This window comes from Saccopteryx bilineata, chromosome 6 (genome assembly GCF_036850765.1).
Source record: "Saccopteryx bilineata isolate mSacBil1 chromosome 6, mSacBil1_pri_phased_curated, whole genome shotgun sequence".
Classification (NCBI taxonomy): Eukaryota; Metazoa; Chordata; class Mammalia; order Chiroptera; family Emballonuridae; genus Saccopteryx; species Saccopteryx bilineata.
This window is the reverse complement of record NC_089495.1, coordinates 200,269,431-200,286,984: the sequence shown is the minus strand read 5'-3', so window position 1 is coordinate 200,286,984 and position 17,554 is coordinate 200,269,431. Positions and strand designations below refer to the sequence as shown.

Below are 17,554 nucleotides of genomic sequence, written 5' to 3'. Positions count from 1 at the left end.
GATGAGCAGGTGGGAACTCGGCCCTGAGGTATTTAGGAGGGGACACGGGTGTATTAGCAGCCATGTGGGAGATGAGAGGACGGGTTATGGGCCAGTGTTTGGTGGCCTCCATCAGCCTCTGCTCTCTGCTCCCAGGTCCCCAGGCTGGAGCGACCCACACTTACAGCTCCACAGTCTTCTGACCCTCGGTCAGGCCAGCGCCCTCCACAGTGAAGGTGCAGGCTTCGAGGGCCACGGTGAGTGGGTTCCTCAGGGACACCTCGGCCACCAGCTTGCGGTTCTGCTTGGGCTCTCCCAGCACCTGCGACAGGGCACAGCACAGATGTAAGGGGCGGCACTGAGGGAGGGCGCCCAGAGCCCCTCGAGGGCAGGGGCGATCCCAGCTGGGCCACCTCTGTATTTGCTGCAGTTTGGTCCAATGTTTGCTGAGAAAAGCTATGGCGACTCTCGCTTCTTGCCTCTGTGCCTCAGTTTCCTCATCTGCAAAACACGGGTGATGATACCAGCCCAGGCCTCCTTCATGGACCTGCAGGGAGGCTCCATGCAACCTGAGGGGGCATAGCAGCTCCTTTGTTCTAGGGTCTGAAGCCAGCTGATCTCTGCCTCTTCCTCACTGTGTGACGGCTGCAGACGTCACTGCCCTCTATGAGCCTTGGTTTCTTCATGGCAGGGAAATGCCTGGCCGCAGGGTTCTCATAAGCATTACTGAGCTAATAACGTGCACACTCCTAGCTACTGGGACACAGTGCTCCCTCCCTCCCCCTCCATCCTTTATCTGTAGCTGCTGTGCTTTGGGGTTTAGGGCTGTGGCTCCTAGAAGGGAATCACCATGATGCCCATGTGGACGGTGACAATGGTCAGCTTTTATTGCACCCTTATAATGCAATGGATACGGCTCTACATGTTTGTGGGTGCACATTTAACCCTGATGACACCGTCTTACAGGTGAATAAACTGAGGCACAGAGGGGCAAAGTCACATGCCCAGGGCCACCCAGCCACAGAGCCAGGCAGTCAGATGCCAAGGTCTGTGCCCTCAACTCCTCCACCCTCCGGTCCCACCAGGGCCCCAGGCACTGGGGATCTAGTTTTAGGAGTTTAGCTCTGAAGAATCCGTGATTCTGAGATCCCTAAGTTCCATGACCTTCCCACTCTGAGCTCTAGGAGTCATTTCTAGAAGCTACAGAGTTCCAAATCTTGTGATTTCACAAAGCTTTTCTTTGATGAAGCCGGAATTTGAGGATTCCTGAGGTGTCAAAGATTTGAGGGTGCGGAAACACAGGTGCGTGAGGCCAGCCCACTCCTAGCCCTGAGCACAAACTGTGCCCCGCCCCAGCCATGCCCAGCGCGTCCCTTACCCTGATCTTGATTTCTGGATTCTCCAGATAGATGTCCCTCTCAGCCAGCAGGTAGCTGTTGGCAGCGGGCTCGACGAGGAGGCCCCGCACCTTGATGAGGTTCGACTCGGTCAGGTAGTCACAGTACTTCTCATAGAGGATGTTGAAGGGGACGCTCTTCTCTGCGGGGGGGGGGGGGGGGAGCACGTTTATGGACTGAGACACAGCCCCCGCCTCTCCCCTTGCATTCCAGAGGGGCGAGGAATATGCCCGCGCTCACCAGTTGGTGAGTGGCAGGGCGCATTCCGGGCCTTTCCCCCACCTACCCTGGCACTGGGCTGCCCAGGGAGGTGCTGGGCAGGGGAAAGCCCGACAGGCCTGGGTTCAAATCCTGCCTCCACCCTTTGCTCATGGTGATGCTGGGCAAGTCACTCCACCGTTCAGGACCTCACTTTCCCCCCAGAAGCTTGGCAAGAGTGTATGCCTTTTATAGATGAGGAAATACTTTTCAGATCAGGAGACCCGGCCCTGCTTGGCCACTGACTGGCTGCATGAGCCTGAGAGTATGACCACCCAGCCCTGTTCTTCCTGTTTCCCCAGACAACCAGCACCCTTAGCTCTGGCAGAGGTAAGACCAGAGGTCATTGCAGAGCAGAAGCCTCACAGTGGTGGGGGAGGGTTAAGAAAAAAGGCAGCAGGATCAGCCCCTCCCACTGCAGAGAAAGGAAGTGTGAGTTTAGCCCATTTTTCTGACAAGAACACTGAGGCCTGGAGGCACCAGGGGGTCTGCCTGTAGGAGGCAGGAAGGAACAATGAAAAGAGCACAGGACTGAGGCTGCAGGCCTGAGCCAGGCCCAGCTTGTCCCCTCGGTCACAGAGACACTTGGGCAGATCCTTCTGTCCCTCAGACTCCACTGTCAAACAGGAGGGTGGAGGGACAGTCCTTGGGCCCCTACAGCCCTATCAACCTCTCGTCATGTCCCAGGGCCATGACTGGGACGCTGTTGCCTCTTTTCTGCCACCTGCCCTCGCCACCCCCCCCAGTGACCAGCCATTCACATGATTTTTCACACATCTGAGTGTAACCTAATTATTCACTCATTATTTTACTTTCAAATCCACTCACTTTGTATTTTCAAAACTGGAAAAATTTTCATCATTATTTGCGAGAAACCAGTCTCCTCTGCCATAAATAGATGATAACCGATAAAATTAAACACAGGCTAAGTCATGCTTATTCAAATCCTGTGAGATGCGGAAGGTTTGCTGTTTGGGACCTGAGCTGACAGTTCACAGGGGAGGTTACTGAGGGCTGGGATGCTGAGACCCCTGATCGCCCGCTGGAGGACGCCCCCCGGCAGGTCAGCTGAAGGACTGTGAGGCCCGAGAGAGCCACTCTGTCACCATGAGTCAAGGTCGGGCCTTGGCAGGCCCCCTGATGCCCCACCTACCACCCTTTGGGAAATGCTGCCTTGGGGTGCCCGGCCCTGTAGCCATTCACTCCCAGGATGGATCCGCCCGGGCTCTGATCGGATGATGACGTGGGCTGGAGCGGGGGGGGGGGGGGGGGGGGGGGCACAAACCAAAGTCCTTCCAAATAGGACAGAGAGGAGTGAGAATTCCTGTGGAGCCAGTGGAAAGTCTGACCAGCTCACAGGAAAGAAAGAAAATATTGTCTCCCAGGAGCACGGAGGACATGGCCCCAACTATTGACTTTTCTGGAGGCTGAACCAGGGTGGGGCAGGACTTTTGAGAATTGCTTTCTGGTGGGACCACGGCCTGGCCTTGGGCCAGGTGCTAAATGGGGGGAGGAGACGTGTGAGCTCATCTCGGTAATTCCTTAGATGAGGTGCCCTGTTCTGGAAGGTGCCGTGGGCAGATGTGATCACCAAGGCCACACTGGCTGCATTCCCGGTGACCCACCTGGAGGGGGGAGGGAGGGGAGGGAGAAAGGGTGGGCAGGAAGGCGGGGAGAGAAGCAGCAGGGCAAGGAGGCAGGGATGGAGTGGGGGCAGTGACTGGATTCGGTCCTGCTGCCCGCGCCTTGGCTTCCTGGTCATTCATTAGCACATGGAAACCCCCCATCTCATCATCTCAGAATAACGCGCGACTCGGCCAAAGTGTGAGGTCTTCCAGGTTGAAGTCTGTCGCAGGTTGAGCTTGGTATTAGGGCACTCTGCCTAGCCCAGCCTTGCAGCCTGAGGATCACACACAGGACCGCCACCCTCCTCGGCCCTGTCCCTGCAGCCTGTGCCTTTCCTGGGTCAGTGATCTTGCCAGAGGGACTCCTTGTGCGGACACATCCCCAAGGTGGGAAGAAACACCACCGCCTTGGCTGAGGTCTCGGCGGAACGAGGCCCCAGGGGCCCGGTGCTGTCTGGGAGGCGGTGAATAAGGCAGAGGCCCAGGAGAAATCAGTGTGGCATCACCGGCCCAGGCTGAAGTTCACTTCATGCCACACATTCCAGGAAGGACACTTTCTCCCTTTGAGGTGGCTCTGAGCCCAAGAAGGAAATGACATGTACGCATTCTAACAAAGGGGCTGGAGGGGCTCTTCAAAGAGGAACCCGAGTTTGTACAAATGGGGAACCGGAGGCCTGGGATGGAGACGAGAAATACCCAGCAGCCCACAGCCCGTCTGCAGAATTGCTGGAACCAGAACTTAGAAGTCCTGACCACCCCACACTCCTGACGCTTATGGCCTGGATGCCCAGGTCCTTCTCAGTCATCAAGGTTAGCAGGGACTTAGGCACTACTGAGCCCAGCGCTGAGACCACCATCTGGCACAGAAGGTGGTCAGGAAAGATCCCTGGGACTTGAGGGGAGGCATGCCTGTTTGCACTTCTGCTCAGTGAGGAGGGAAAGCCCTTCCACATCCAGGCGCGGCCACAACCCTCTCAGGGTCTCGGGATGATTTTAAGGAGGATAACCAGGCATGGTGACAGAGATGGGCACCAAAACGGACCAACCGGGTCATCTACTGACCTCATTTCACCCCCAAGCAGGGGAGACCTGGAGCTAAGGAGCAAGAGGAAGGGGCTCTGCCTCACAGGGGGGCCGGCCCAGGCTCTGGGAGATTTACAGGGAGACGACCAAGGCTCGGAGGAAACCCTTCTCTCCACACAGGAGTGGGCCGTCTCCCCTGTCACTGTGACGGCTACACTGTCCAGGATGGCGGATTCTGGCCACATTTCAAGTGCTCAGTAGCCACACGGAGCTAGCCACCACCGCTCTGCCAGCTCAGTCACAACAACCCCAGGGTCTCGGAGAGTTCTGTAGGCAGCATACTGCCAAAGGGTAGAGGCTCCCACGCTGGGTGTGAGATAGCCGGAGAGAGAGGAATTTGCTGGGAGAGAACTAGGGAATCTGGGGAAGCGGTCAGGATCTCAAGAGCATGAGATGGAAGAAAACAGCATATAGTTGCTGAGAGTGCAGGTTCGAGTCTCAGTCCTGTCGCATCCTGACTGTGTGGCCTTGGGAAAGTTACTTAACCTCTCTGTGCTCAGTCTTCTCACCTGGAAAATGGGGGAGGCAATAAAAGACTCCAGCTCCCACTTCTGTTATAAGAATTAAATAGGTTGATATCTATAAAGTGCCTAGGACAGGGCCTATGAATGAGGGGGATGCAAGTGTCGCGGAGGCAAATTTTACACGCTACGCGCTCAGGGAGCAACCTAGCACGTCGATCTGTGATCAATAACTGGTCCCGGAACACAGGGCCTTACCGGAAAAGGGCTCCAGGGAGAGATCGAGCAGCTCCTCAGAGGCACACACGGGTCCTAGGAGCCCGGTGTAGCTGACAGTGCGGGCGCAGAGCAGGAGGCGGCAGGCGTGGTCCTCGGCAGTATTGTTGGTGATGTGGGCAAAGACTTCAAAGTCACTGCCCATTTTCATGCTCTGGGCCACGCGGATCCGCATGGCCACCCCTGTCTGCTCCTTATCGGTCAGCTTGTTCAGGTGGTTGGCCCTCTGGAAAGCCTCCCTCTCCTGTGGGGACCCTGTGGGAGGAGGCAAGAGAGCTTCATGGTCAAGACCCAGCCCAAAATGACCCCTTCTCCAGGAAGCCTTCTTGATCACTCCTTCCCCAGGATGAATCCGTCTTCTGGAGTCTCACAGCCACCTATGGCCAGTTACGGTGTTTTAGCTCACAAAATTGTTTCCTGTTTATGTGATTACCCTCTTGAGTTGCTTGAGGACTAAGGCTGTGTTTATGTATCTTTATGTCATACCCAGTGCCTGCAGTAGCATCTGCACAGGGATTACTTCTCCCAGAATTCCTCCCCCCTCCCTGAGGAGTGCTCCAGCAGGAATGACTGCCCTTCCTTTCCGATCAGTTACCTCTCTTCTATGGTCCTTTTATTTATCCCCCCCCCTCAATTGTTGTGAAGTGCATCTCTCTTTCTTCTATCAAACTATCAGCTCTAGACCTTTGAGAGGCTTGGAGAAGCATCTTGTTCTTGTTTTATCCTTTCCACCTAGAGCATGGCCACTTAATAGCCCAACCCCCAGTCAGCCCTGGAAAGTCGGTGGGGTTCAGATTGGGCAGGGGCTGCGGTTTCTTCATCATCTCTGTGAGCCCCACTGTGCTCCGGCACACAGTAGGTGCTTAGAAAATACCTATTGTATTGGATTGGCAGCCAGTGGGCTCAAATCTGATTTTAAAAATAAGCCCCATGGCCTGACCTGTGGTGGCACAGTGGATAAAGCGTCGACCTGGAATGCTGAGGTCGCCGGTTCGAAACCCTGGGCTTGCCTGGTCAAGGCACATGTGGAAGTTGATGCTTCCTGCTCTCCCCCCTGTTCTCTATCTCTCCCTCTCTCTTTCTCTCCCTCTCTCTCTAATTAAAATGAATAAATAAAATCTAAAAAAGTAAATAAATAAAAAATAAAAATAAAAAAATAAAAAGGAAAAAATAAGCCCCATCCCTTTGCCGCCTACTGATTTAACATTAGTAGCAGAAAGAATCCTCGTCCTTGTATCTGGTTGAACCCATCTTATCTTCACATTTCTCTGGTCCATTTCCCTTTCCGGTGTCCCCTCCCTGTCCACCTTCATGCCCACTTCCTCAGCTGTACGGGAAATCCTGCAAAAATAGACGTCACTACGTTCCAGAAACCTGTCCCCCATGGCCTTTCTGGATTTTCAAGCCTCACTTGAAAAAATATGTTGCAACGAAAAAGTGACATTGTCAGTGTACAGGTGTAGGTCCCCTATTGATAAGTGCTATTAATACACAATATGGGCATAAGTGATGTTCTGTTCTGATGCAGGCTTCTCTTATATAGCAGTCATATCCAAAAAAGCAAGGCTTAATGACCAACTGGAATCTTGTTGTGGAACATAGAATTCTTTTCCTAAACCAACAATCCTCCAGCACTGTCTTCCAGTGTGTTTTGTAAGTTGCACTTGAAATTTTTTGGAACGAAAAGTAATCCACAGGTCACTCATTGTTGTATACAGGCTGCCAGGTAACACAGAGACACAGACACACACACACAGACACACACACACACACTGGGCTGGTAAGACAGGCGGCTGCTCTGCAGGGCAGTGTGGAAGGCTCTGGACACACACACACACACACACACACACACACACGGCATGTAAGACAGGCGGCTGCTCTGCAGGGCAGTGTGGAAGGCTCTGGACACACACACACACACACACACACACACACACACACACGGCTGGTAAGACAGGTGGCTGCTCTGCAGGGCAGTGTCGAAGGCTCAGGCACCTACCCTCCGGGTACTTGTAGGTGTGGGTGATGTCCTCCCGCTCGTCACGGCCCACACTCTTAGTGCTGATGTTGAGCCCCACGATCAGGGAGTGGTTGATGGACTTGTGCACAGAACCATCCTCCTGCCGGATCCAGTCCACCACATCGGCGTTGACCTCAGCAAAGACAAAAGGTGCGTCGTACTTGGTGGTCAGGTCGCCCTCCTTGATGGCACGGACAGGAACCGGGCCACAGCAGTATGTTCCTGGTTGGGGGGAGAGAGGAGGAAGGAGAGATGCGTCGGGATGAGGGTAGGATGGTACCTTCTGAAACCTTCCACACTTCAGCCTCACATGGTAAAAAGTCTTGAGACCATAAAGGCCTTTGACTGTGGATTAGCTGCTAGAAAAGCAGCGTAGGGTAGGAATTAAGCCTGGATGGAGACTCTGCTGCCGGGCTTTTTGGGTCACATTCCAGCTCTCATTAGCTGTGTGATGTTGTGGTAGTTACTTAACTTCTCTGAGCCTTGGTTTCACGTGGGGATGATATTTATACCTACTTGATGAGCATTTGCATACACTAGATACTAAGTAAGTGCTAATCAAAATAGAAGGCTATCGCAAAGCGCCCTAAGGAACTGAGGGAGCCAAGCAGCTGGCCTGTATTGGAGAAGGCAGGGCTTCTGTCTGGTGTTAACATGTTTATCTCAGTGTGGTTCACAACTGCCTCCAACCGGCCACAAATTTGCAAGTTGAGGACCAGAGGCTGCTGGGTAACTCTATTACAGTGTCTCCATTTGCTGGAACATGGTAACATGAAATTAAAATTCAATCACAGAACACTACCTAATGGAGAAATGCCAGTGACGTACAGAGATGTGACCGAGCCAGCATAAAAGGCTACATACAGCCAGAGTTCTCAACCCCGGGGTCCACGGACCCCCTCAAGGCGCAACAAATAGAATTCAGGGCTCTGTGAACTTGGATGGGAAAAAAATGACATCTTTATTTCGCACTGTACTTTGATAGCCCTTCCTTCCATTGTGAAAGCGGACACACCATAGTCTTCAGTGCCCTATGACTCACCGCCCATAAAACCACAGATATTTTCATATTGCTCTGGCATTGTCACCAATCCCAGGAGTTAATTGTTTAGGCTCACCTCTGCCACTAAGTTATCAAGTTCATTACTTCTATCGTGAAATCTTGTTATGTGAAGTCTGTACTATTATTATATTACAAATTTATTTTTCATATTTTTTTGATAACTGTATTTGAATGTCATTGGTTTACTTTGTAAATGCTGGGTATTCTATGAATTTAAAAATATTATGTTCACAAAGGGTTGATTTGGCTTCACCAACTTTGACTTGGATCCCTCTCTGTCTCTCTCTCTCTCTCTCTCTCTCTCTCTGTCTCTCTGTCTCTCTCTCTCTCTCACCGACGCACACATATACAAACAAGTGTATAATTGGAAACTACTGGAAGCTGCGTGTGAATGTTAGTGATGCTTCTTTGAAGGAAGAGGACAGCGTTGCTATTTGATATTTTCTTTATGTTTGTCCTTATTTTCTGCTTTTCACAATGGGCGGAAGTGACTTTTCAAATGGTAAAGGAGCGTATTGTAAAATATCAGTGAATTCCCCCACCCTCGGGTGGACCAGTCCGTGATCTTTGGAGTCAGCCAGACCGGGCTAGAAAACCAGCCCCGTGCTTTCCAGCTGAGGGACGCACGGTGAGTGCTCTCTGAGCCTCAGTTTCTTCATCTGGGAAATGGGGACACACCGACCCACCTTCGCTCTTCTCCTGGGGCGTGGGGTCGAGGGCCTGCCACCCGTCATACCCCGGCTGCAGGTCCGGCCTGGTCATCCACGACTCCACCCAGCAGTGGAAGTTCCTGTTGGGAAACAAAGCCAGACGGTAGCCAGGACTCACACTCAGACTGTCAGTCCTTCCCAGCCCCCACAGTCTACTCGCCGTGTCCTCCGTGGAGCCCAGCATGGCCCCTGACACTCTTCTTCGCTCTTCCCTCCTGGGCCCTCACCAGGTGCTCACTCCTGCACTGAGAGGCGTTCTCAATGCCTCTCCCACGTCCCTCCCCTCACAGTGGATCCTCACGTTCAGCTGAGGGGACCTCCTAATCCAGGGGTCGGGAACCTTTTTGTCTGAGAGAGCCATGAACACCACATATTTTAAAATGTAATTCCGTGAGAGCCATACAACAACCCATGTATGTTAGGCATTATCCAATAAAAATTTGGTGTTGTCCTGGAGGACAGCTGTGATTGGGTCCAGCCACCGACAACCATGAACATGAGCGATAGGAAATGAATGGATTGTAATACATGAGAATGTTTTATATTTTTAAAGTTATTATTATTTTTTTTATTAAAGATTTGTCTGCGAGCCAGAGGCAGCCATCAAAAGAACCACATCCGGCTCGTGAGCAATAGGTTCCTGACCCCTGTCCTAATCTCTTGACTCCGCCCTTTCTTTGCCAGCCTCTGGAAACAGGTTCCGCCTTGGTTCTGGACTCATCACCGGCAGCCTGGACCCCACCCCAGCTCCCAACTCCAACCTCTCCCTCCAGACCTTCTGCTCCCAGGTCATCATCATGTCTCTCTCCCAGTCTGAAGCCTTTGGTGCGGTGACAGCCACTGTCTTTGAAAGCCCAGAGCCCCACCCTGGTGTGCCACACTCCCTCTGACATTCTCCCCGACGCCCTTCACGCATCAGTGTGCGTCACTTTCCCTCCCCCTGGCCCTTGCTCATGCTGTCCCCTCAGCCTGCAGAGCCCTCCCCACCCCTGTTTCCCCCTGTCCAAATCCTCTTCAACCTTTAAACCCAGCTCAAATGTGACCTCCTCTGGGAAGTCTTCCCAGGTTTCCTCTCCAGAAGACCTCTAAGCCCTACCCCCTGCCCTGGGCCCCACCTCACCAGATCATCTCGCTCTTGTCACGCTGGATCTCCCCAAACTCATTGCGGAAGTACTCAATGAGCAGGTTGCTGTTGTGGTCGTGGGCCGAGTTATAGTTAGTCACGACCCGGGAGGGGATGCCCAGGCAGCGCAGCACTGAGGGGGAAGGAGGGGGACACAATGCAGAGAGGGATTAGGGACTGGGCTGAGGATCTGGAGACATCTTCCCTGCTTCGGGACTCCACATGCCCGTCTGTACCCCAGTGTACAACATACCCACTGTCCAGGTGGTGAGGGTGTGTGCTATACCCTTACCTGGGCAATGGTACCCACCCTGCTAGTCGCCCCCATCCACTCTGTCCCCTTCATATCACAGCTAACAGAAGACTAAAATGCAAATCTGACATCAACACTCCTCTGCTAAACCTTCAGTGGCTCCCCATGGCCCTCAAGGTCAAGGCCAGACCTCCAGCTGGGTCCCTTGGCCTTGCAGGGTCTGGCCCCTGACTGTGCTCCAGCACATTTGCTCTAGCCACACCAGCCTCCTCACTGCTCCTCCAGCACTCCACGCTCCCACCGGCCACAGGGCATTGGCATATGCTGTTGCCTCCTTCAGGAACGCTACATTGCCAGATTTAAATTGCCCCATCATTTGCATTCAAGCTAAGACCGGGGATTCGTCCTCATTCTCAGTGTATGGACCTGTGAGGGGCTATTTAATTAGTCCACGAGGGTAGTGAGGGGTCTGTCTTATTTTGTATCCCCAGAGCCCAGCATGGGCCTGGCACGGACTATTTTGTCAAACGGGATGAAGGTGTGGATGAAGTGGAGAGAGGAGGAGGAAGGGGGAGGGAAGGAATGACAGAGATTCAGAACGGGCAGCAGCAGTGAAACAGGCAGAAGAGCGAACAGCAGCCAGGAGACCTTCCATTTAAGCCCCAGCTATTTCCAGCTGTGTGGCCTGGGGACAGCCCCTTCACCTCTCTGGGCCTTGTTTCCTCTTCTATAAAATGGGGCCAGCGTATAGGTGCTGTGTGGGAGGGTGTTGGGACACCACCACAGTTGAGGAGGCCGTGCATTTATGCCAAAGCACTCAGAGAGGCCGTAGCAATGCATCCACAGGCCGAGCAGGAAACCCTGGGCATGAGTCTTGCCCCCCGGCGGTGCTGGGTGCTCCTGACAGATGGCATTATAGGAACTTCTACTCCGTCATTTTATATGGGCTTTTTAAAGTATATTGTAAAAGTAACATATTATCAGGGTAGGATAAACAAAGCAAATATCTAAAAAAAGAAACAAAACTGCCCTACTAAATGTAACGTATACGATTTTTGTTTCACTTTTAGTTTTTGGGGTTTTTTTACCCAAAGAGAGAGAGAGAGAGACAGAGAGAGAGGGAGAGAGAGAGAAGACAGAAACAGGAAGAGAGAGAGATGAGAACCATCAACTCATAGTTCTAGCACCTTCGTTGTTCACTGACTACTTTCTCATATGTGCCTTGACTAGGGGCTCCAGCTGAGCCAGTGACCCCTTGCTCAAGCCAGTGACTTTGGGCTGAAACCAGCGATGATGGGGTCACGTCTGTAATCCATGCTGAAGCTGGCACCCCCTGCGCTCAAGTCGGTGACCTCAGGGTTTCGAATTTGGGTCCTCAGGATCCCAGGCCGATGCTCTATTTTCTGCGCCACTGCCTGGTCAGGCTCACTTTTAGTTTTGGTTGAGGTTGAGTTGCTGAGTCAGGGGGAAGGGACAGGAGTGTGACCTCTGCCTGCCATGAACCAGGGCAGCAGCCTCCCAGATGGCCCTGGATTCTGGCCCGGAGTGTGGCAGCTGGGAGGAGGGCAAGGAGCAGTTTCGAATCTCCACCTCTTGTTTGGTTCCTGTGCCCTGAGGCTTGGGCAGAGGCCAGACTCACTGCTGCCCTTAGCGAAGGCTGGTATCCAACCCCAGGCCTAGCTCAGCCATGCCACCAGACTCATGTCCCCACTGCTCAAGGAGCAGGACATCACTCCTATCCCCAGGGACAGTGTCCTGGGAAGCCTCGTCAGCACGGTCTAAGGCCAGGAGGCTGCCCCAGAGTCAAGCACACCTGGTTCCAAGCCTAGCTGTGCCGCTCGCCAGCTGTGTGACCTTGGGCAAGCCACTTCCCCTCTCTGAGCCTCCACTTCCTCCTCTTAAGAGGAGCTAATAATAGCAACTTGTCAGGATGTTGTGGTGATTCAGACAGGCGCTGGGTGTGGGCGGTCTCGTCTGCCCAGTGTCCAGGGTGGACCCGCAAAATGTGTCACAGCGCCCATCACTGCCATCGTCTGTCGGGTCAGTGTTGGCCAGCTCGCAGACATTGAGAAAATGCCCCAGAATTCGGCTGAGGGATCACAGCTTCCCCTGAAAACCTCTAACCCGAACCTGACCTGAGCCAGATGCTCAGGGACATCTTCAGGTCCCACAAGCTTCCCGTGAATTAGTCAGTCACCATTGTCTCCATTCTACAGGTGAGGAAACCGAGGTCTGAAGACAAGAATTCTCTTCTCCAAGGCCACCCAGGGATTGGAGGTAGAGCTGGGGTCAAAGCTAGCAGTCAGACTCAGTGCCCATGGAATTAGGGTTCCCAAAGAAACCCTGGGATGATGGGAATAAGACAGCCCCCATCTGCCCAGCTTCTCCTGGCTTTATCACATACCTCTCCTGGGAGGAGGCTGCAAGGACCCCGACTCAGCCTTGGCCATGGGGAGAGGATAGCCAAGGGCAAGGTCAGCAGCTAACCCTGCAGGCAGTCACGGCCTAGGGTGAAGGAGGCGTGTGCAGGGGAGCTTGGGGACCCAGGCTGCGGGTGGTAAGGTGTCTCCAGGAAACCCATGGGGTTCTCTGAGCAATCGTCTTTTTAGGCCCTTCCGAGGGTGGGGGAGTTTCCGTGGGAAGGGGGAATTCAGAAGTCACGGGGCAGACAGTCGTGGTGATGGAGAAGGAAGAGCAGTGACAGTCTAGCTGGGACCCAGAGCCAGGCTGTCCCCACCGGCCCGCTAGTGTGCAGGACAGTGCGAGCGCTCCGGGGACTCTGTACTGGGCCTGAGCACTGGTCTTGGAGTCAGAAACACTGAGAACCCAGTATCAGCGCCTTAGATTTTTTGAGCCCAATAATAATAATAATAATAATAATAATAATAACAACAACAACAACAACAATAGGCAGCAGCACTGTATAAGTATTTGCTGTTGTGCGTCTGAAATCATTTTAAACATTTCACATATGTTAACTCATTTCATCTTCACCACTACCCCAGGGTAAAGGCACTATTATTATGCCCCTTTTATGTATAGTGAGACCGAGGCTCAGAGGAGGTAAGTGACTTACCCAGGGACACACAGACAGAAAGGAGCCATGCTGGGATTTGAATTAAGGCCTCGACTCCAGATTCTAGGTTTCCAACCGGCATGCGACGCTAACCCATTTCATAAGCACCCTCATCACCCTGGAACAATCTTCAGCTTTTTTTTTTTTGGCTAATTTGTTAGCGATTTCCACTGCCTCCACCCTGTCCTTTGCTTTAAAATTGCTTCACCTTTTCCTCCTCTGCATTTTAGAAAGTGCTTTCTCTTTCTGGACATTGATGATATTCTTATCAACTTATTAATAGGTCATACTTAGTAAGACCAACACTGGGCCAAGTTCGGTTTTGAGCACCTTATTTCACAACCACCCCAGGAGGTAGGTCCTGTCATTGTCCCCCTTTTACAGAGGAGAAAACTCAGGTTCAGAAAGAAGAAGTCCTTTGCTCAAGCAGGGGAATGGAAAAGTGGGGATTTTCAAGTCAGGCATATCTGGCTCCAAAGTCCGTATTCTCGACCTGAGCCCGGGCTGCCTCCCAGATGATACCCCTTGTTGTTGGAAAGAGGAACAGAGAGGGGCAGCCACTGGTTCTGGGCCACACAGCACATTGGTAGCTTTGGTGGCAGAGGTAGGACAAGACCAGGGTCTCTTGATTCCCATTCCAGGGCTCTCTGTGCTCCCCTTGTAAGGTTCACGGAGCTGAGGGAAGGTTCCAGGCCCTCCCCACACCCCAGTGTGCAGCTCACCCGTGCAGGCCACAGCAGCGAAGACCCAGCACTGGCCGTACTTGACCTTCTGGCAGCCATAGTTCTTCCAGCGCCGCAGGATGTCCACACTGCCGATCCAGGACATGGGGCTGATGCCGTCCACGTAATTGTTGTCCCAGCGTCCCAGCAGCACACCCTGGTCGTCATTGCAGTTGACCTGCAACAAGCAGGGCATCAGAGGGACCACGTCTGTGGAGAGGGCGGTGGCTGCGGCAAGTTGTGTGCAAGTTCAGCATTTAGTGAAAGGCAGGGAAGGGAGTGTCAGGCTGAGGGAACAGCAGGTACAGAGGGACCAAGGTGTGACAGACTGTGGTACATCGGGATAGTTGGGGCTGGAGCCTGGGATACAGGTAAAAGAAGGGGGAGGTAGGAGGTAGAGAGAGGTCAAGGTCATGAAGGCGATGCTGGAGATGTGAATTTGTCTACAGGCAACGGGAATGACACAGCGTGATCTGAGTTGTACAAAGACCAGTTCTGGCCCCTGCCCTGATTGTGTCATTCCCCCAACTCCCATTCCTTCAAGAACAAATCCAGGCTTCTGACCACCCCACAAAGCCTGTGTGGCCTGGCCCCTGCCCAGCTCTGCAGCCCTGCTTGCACCCCGCCCCTCCCGCCCCACCCCTGCTCACTCTGTTCTGCCACACTGACCTCCTTTCTGCTCCTCAAGCCTGCCACAGCTGGACCCTCCTCAGGGCCTTTGCACAGACCATACTCGTTGGCTGAATACTCTCCTTCTAGTCATTATATCAACTCAGGGATCGTCACTTACGGAGGTTCCCCTGACCCCTCACTGAGGTTAGGTCCTGCGGTCAGACACTCAGCGCCTACATCATTATTTATGACTACGCACTAATTCACATGACACGCTGGTTAATGTCTGTCTCCGCCCATCCTCCCACTAGAATATAAACTCTATAAAGTTACAGACCACACATGTCTTATACCTGACTGTTTCCCCAGTGCCTAGGACATAGTGGCACTTGATAAATATTTATTGAATGAATGAATTGCTTTGAGGAATCACATAGCATTACCATCATGTGAGTAAAATTTGTCTTTTACATATAAGGTCTCTTAGCTGAGACTCACCCGTCTCCTGGGCACCCTGTCATGTCCCGGGGTTGGCCATGCTGCTCACTCACCATGGCGCTCACCACCCGGCCCACATAGATGGGCCTGCTGCGGCGGGAGCAGTCACGGCCACTGTTCTTCTGGAACTTGGGGTTGACATCCAGGAGCATTAGGCAGATGTCTAGAATCTCGTCTTCAAACTGTGTCAAAGGAAACAATAGAGGGGTGGGGGAATGAAGAGAGGTCACCTCCTCCAGGAAGTCTGCCTTGAAGCCTAGCAGCTGTAGGAGCTCTGTCTCACACAGACTGGGAAGCTTAGGTGAGGTCTGCCCCATCTCTGTGGTGCCCCCTTCTCCTGGACCAGGAGGGAGGTGGCAGGTAGAACAAACATCGAGTTGTGAGAATGGGAAAGGGGGTGTTCCTGCATTTAGGGCTTGGTTGGAAGGTCCTGGGAATTTGGGAGTAAGGACGACAGAGTGGGGAGCTTGGCGTCCGTGGGACTTCCCTACCCTCAGAGTCACCTCAGGCCCTAGTTCCCACTTTCCCTAAAGCCTGACTCACCCTGCAGAACAGATGAGTGTCTCCTCCTCCCCCACCACACCCCCTCATAGTGCTCTGATTGGAACTGATGTAGATTATAGAGATATACATCTAATCTCATCACCCCTGTTTCTGTGACACTCAGAGTAAAATCTAGACTTTTCCCTGTGGCCTACAAGTCCCTTTGTGATCTGTGTCTGGGAAACCCTCTCTTTGATCTCATCTCTCCCCACTCTCACCCAGACCTCAGGGCCTTTGCACTTGCTATTTCCTTTGCTTGCAATGCTTGTCCTTCCACTCTGTATGGCTCACACCTTTACATCCTTACAAACACAAATGTTATCTTTATTAAGAGTAGGATGCCCCCTTGTCATCTCCATTGGACCACCCATCTGTCATGTTCAAAGAATCTTTTGTCTGTTTCCTGTTCCCCATCTCTGTGGTCTTGTCCATAACCACAGAGGGAGGCCTCATCACAGGTCTCCCTCCATGGCTTCAGTCCTTCTGTGGCTCCCTATTGCCATCAGCCTGACAGGAAGACCAGTTTACAGCCTGAACACGGCTGACTTCTCCCACTTCGCCTCCTGTGGCCCCTTCATAAATATGGTACTGCCGTAGCTACAGCATCTCCAAGCTTTTGCTCATGCGCTTCCCTTTGCCTAGTGGACCATGCGCCCAGGTCCGTCAAAGCCCCGCCCAAGTGGAGCCTATTTCAGGAACTGCTGCCCTGAGCCCCGTGGACAGTTATTCCCTCCCTTCACACCAGGACGTTGAGGGGCCAGGGGTGACGTGATTCCTGCTCATGACTCTTCTCAGCAGTATTTCAAGAATTTTTGTAGGAGGCTGGATGGTCGAGGCACAAAGCACTGGTTCGGAGAACCAGCCCAGGCTGGCCTGCTGGGGGATGGGCAACCACATGGAACAGGAAGGAGCCGTCCAGCTGAGGTCAGACAAGACCAGACTAGACAGCCATGCCCGGGCTGACCCAGAAGTTTATGAGAAAGAATGAATGAGACCTTGAATCCTGACAGCATGGGGGCGGACGACTCTGAGACCCAGCCAATCACACCTTTGCAGTTTGACGGCCTCAGACCCACAGCCCAGCACCAGTGGGTCTGAGATGATTCGTGGGGACAGGGTATGGCCCTACCTGCCCGAAGTTCCAAGGTATACTCTTGATGAACTTGGCCGAACCCTGGTAGATGAAGCCCTGTTGGGTGAGGACGTATTCCTGCCGCTTCTCCTCTGAGTCCAGGTACACAGCGTCCGCTGCGGGAGCGAAAGAAGGGGCCTCAGATTTGGTTTGGTGACCCCAGGGTCCCTGCAGACATGGCAGCCGTGGCGCCAACTCCCCAGGGCCAGGTTGGCGTCTCAGGGGCCTCTCTATCTTTTAATCTGAAAAACTAGTCATTAACGAATAATCCCACATCAATAATGTAAGGTGTTATCAATTAGTGACAACAGTAGCTGGCTGTCTTTTATCCAACATTTGTCAAGTGCCAGGAGTTGTGATAAGCATGTGGCATACATTAACTTGCTTATTCTCCACAAGAGCCCTCTGCGGAAGGGATCCATGAAAACCCCACTTTACAGATGGAAAAACTGAGGCTCACGACTATTTTACCAATGGGAGAACTGAGGCCAAAATAAGAGGCGGAGGAGCCCTGGACAGGAGTCAGGAGCCCCCAAGCTCTGATCCTAACTTGGCTGTGCGACCCTGGGGAGGGCACCTCTCCTTCTCTGCCCCCCTCCCTGTGTGCCCTGTGAGTACATGTGATCACATATCTGAGAACTGCCTTGTAAGCAAAAGCCCCGAGTGAGCGCAAGGCTGGAGCATGATTCAGGGTGGAGCGGAAGCCAAGAAATGGTGACAACA

At 53.0% G+C, this 17,554-nt stretch overlaps 1 protein-coding gene across 1 annotated transcript in view; it reads right to left on the bottom strand.

The window, feature by feature from the left end:
* The window catches only part of LOC136309546 (protein-glutamine gamma-glutamyltransferase 2), a 31,543-nt gene that overhangs the window by 2,421 nt on the left and 11,568 nt on the right, over positions 1-17,554 (bottom strand). Inside the window, exons 5-13 of the mRNA XM_066237865.1 lie at positions 16,829-16,947; positions 15,210-15,338; positions 14,047-14,224; positions 9,993-10,128; positions 8,849-8,952; positions 7,079-7,321; positions 5,062-5,334; positions 1,358-1,518; positions 165-301 (exon numbers count right to left, since the gene is read on the bottom strand). Of these exons, the coding sequence (XP_066093962.1) occupies positions 165-301; positions 1,358-1,518; positions 5,062-5,334; positions 7,079-7,321; positions 8,849-8,952; positions 9,993-10,128; positions 14,047-14,224; positions 15,210-15,338; positions 16,829-16,947 (1,480 nt within the window). The remainder of the gene's footprint in view (positions 1-164; positions 302-1,357; positions 1,519-5,061; positions 5,335-7,078; positions 7,322-8,848; positions 8,953-9,992; positions 10,129-14,046; positions 14,225-15,209; positions 15,339-16,828; positions 16,948-17,554) is intronic.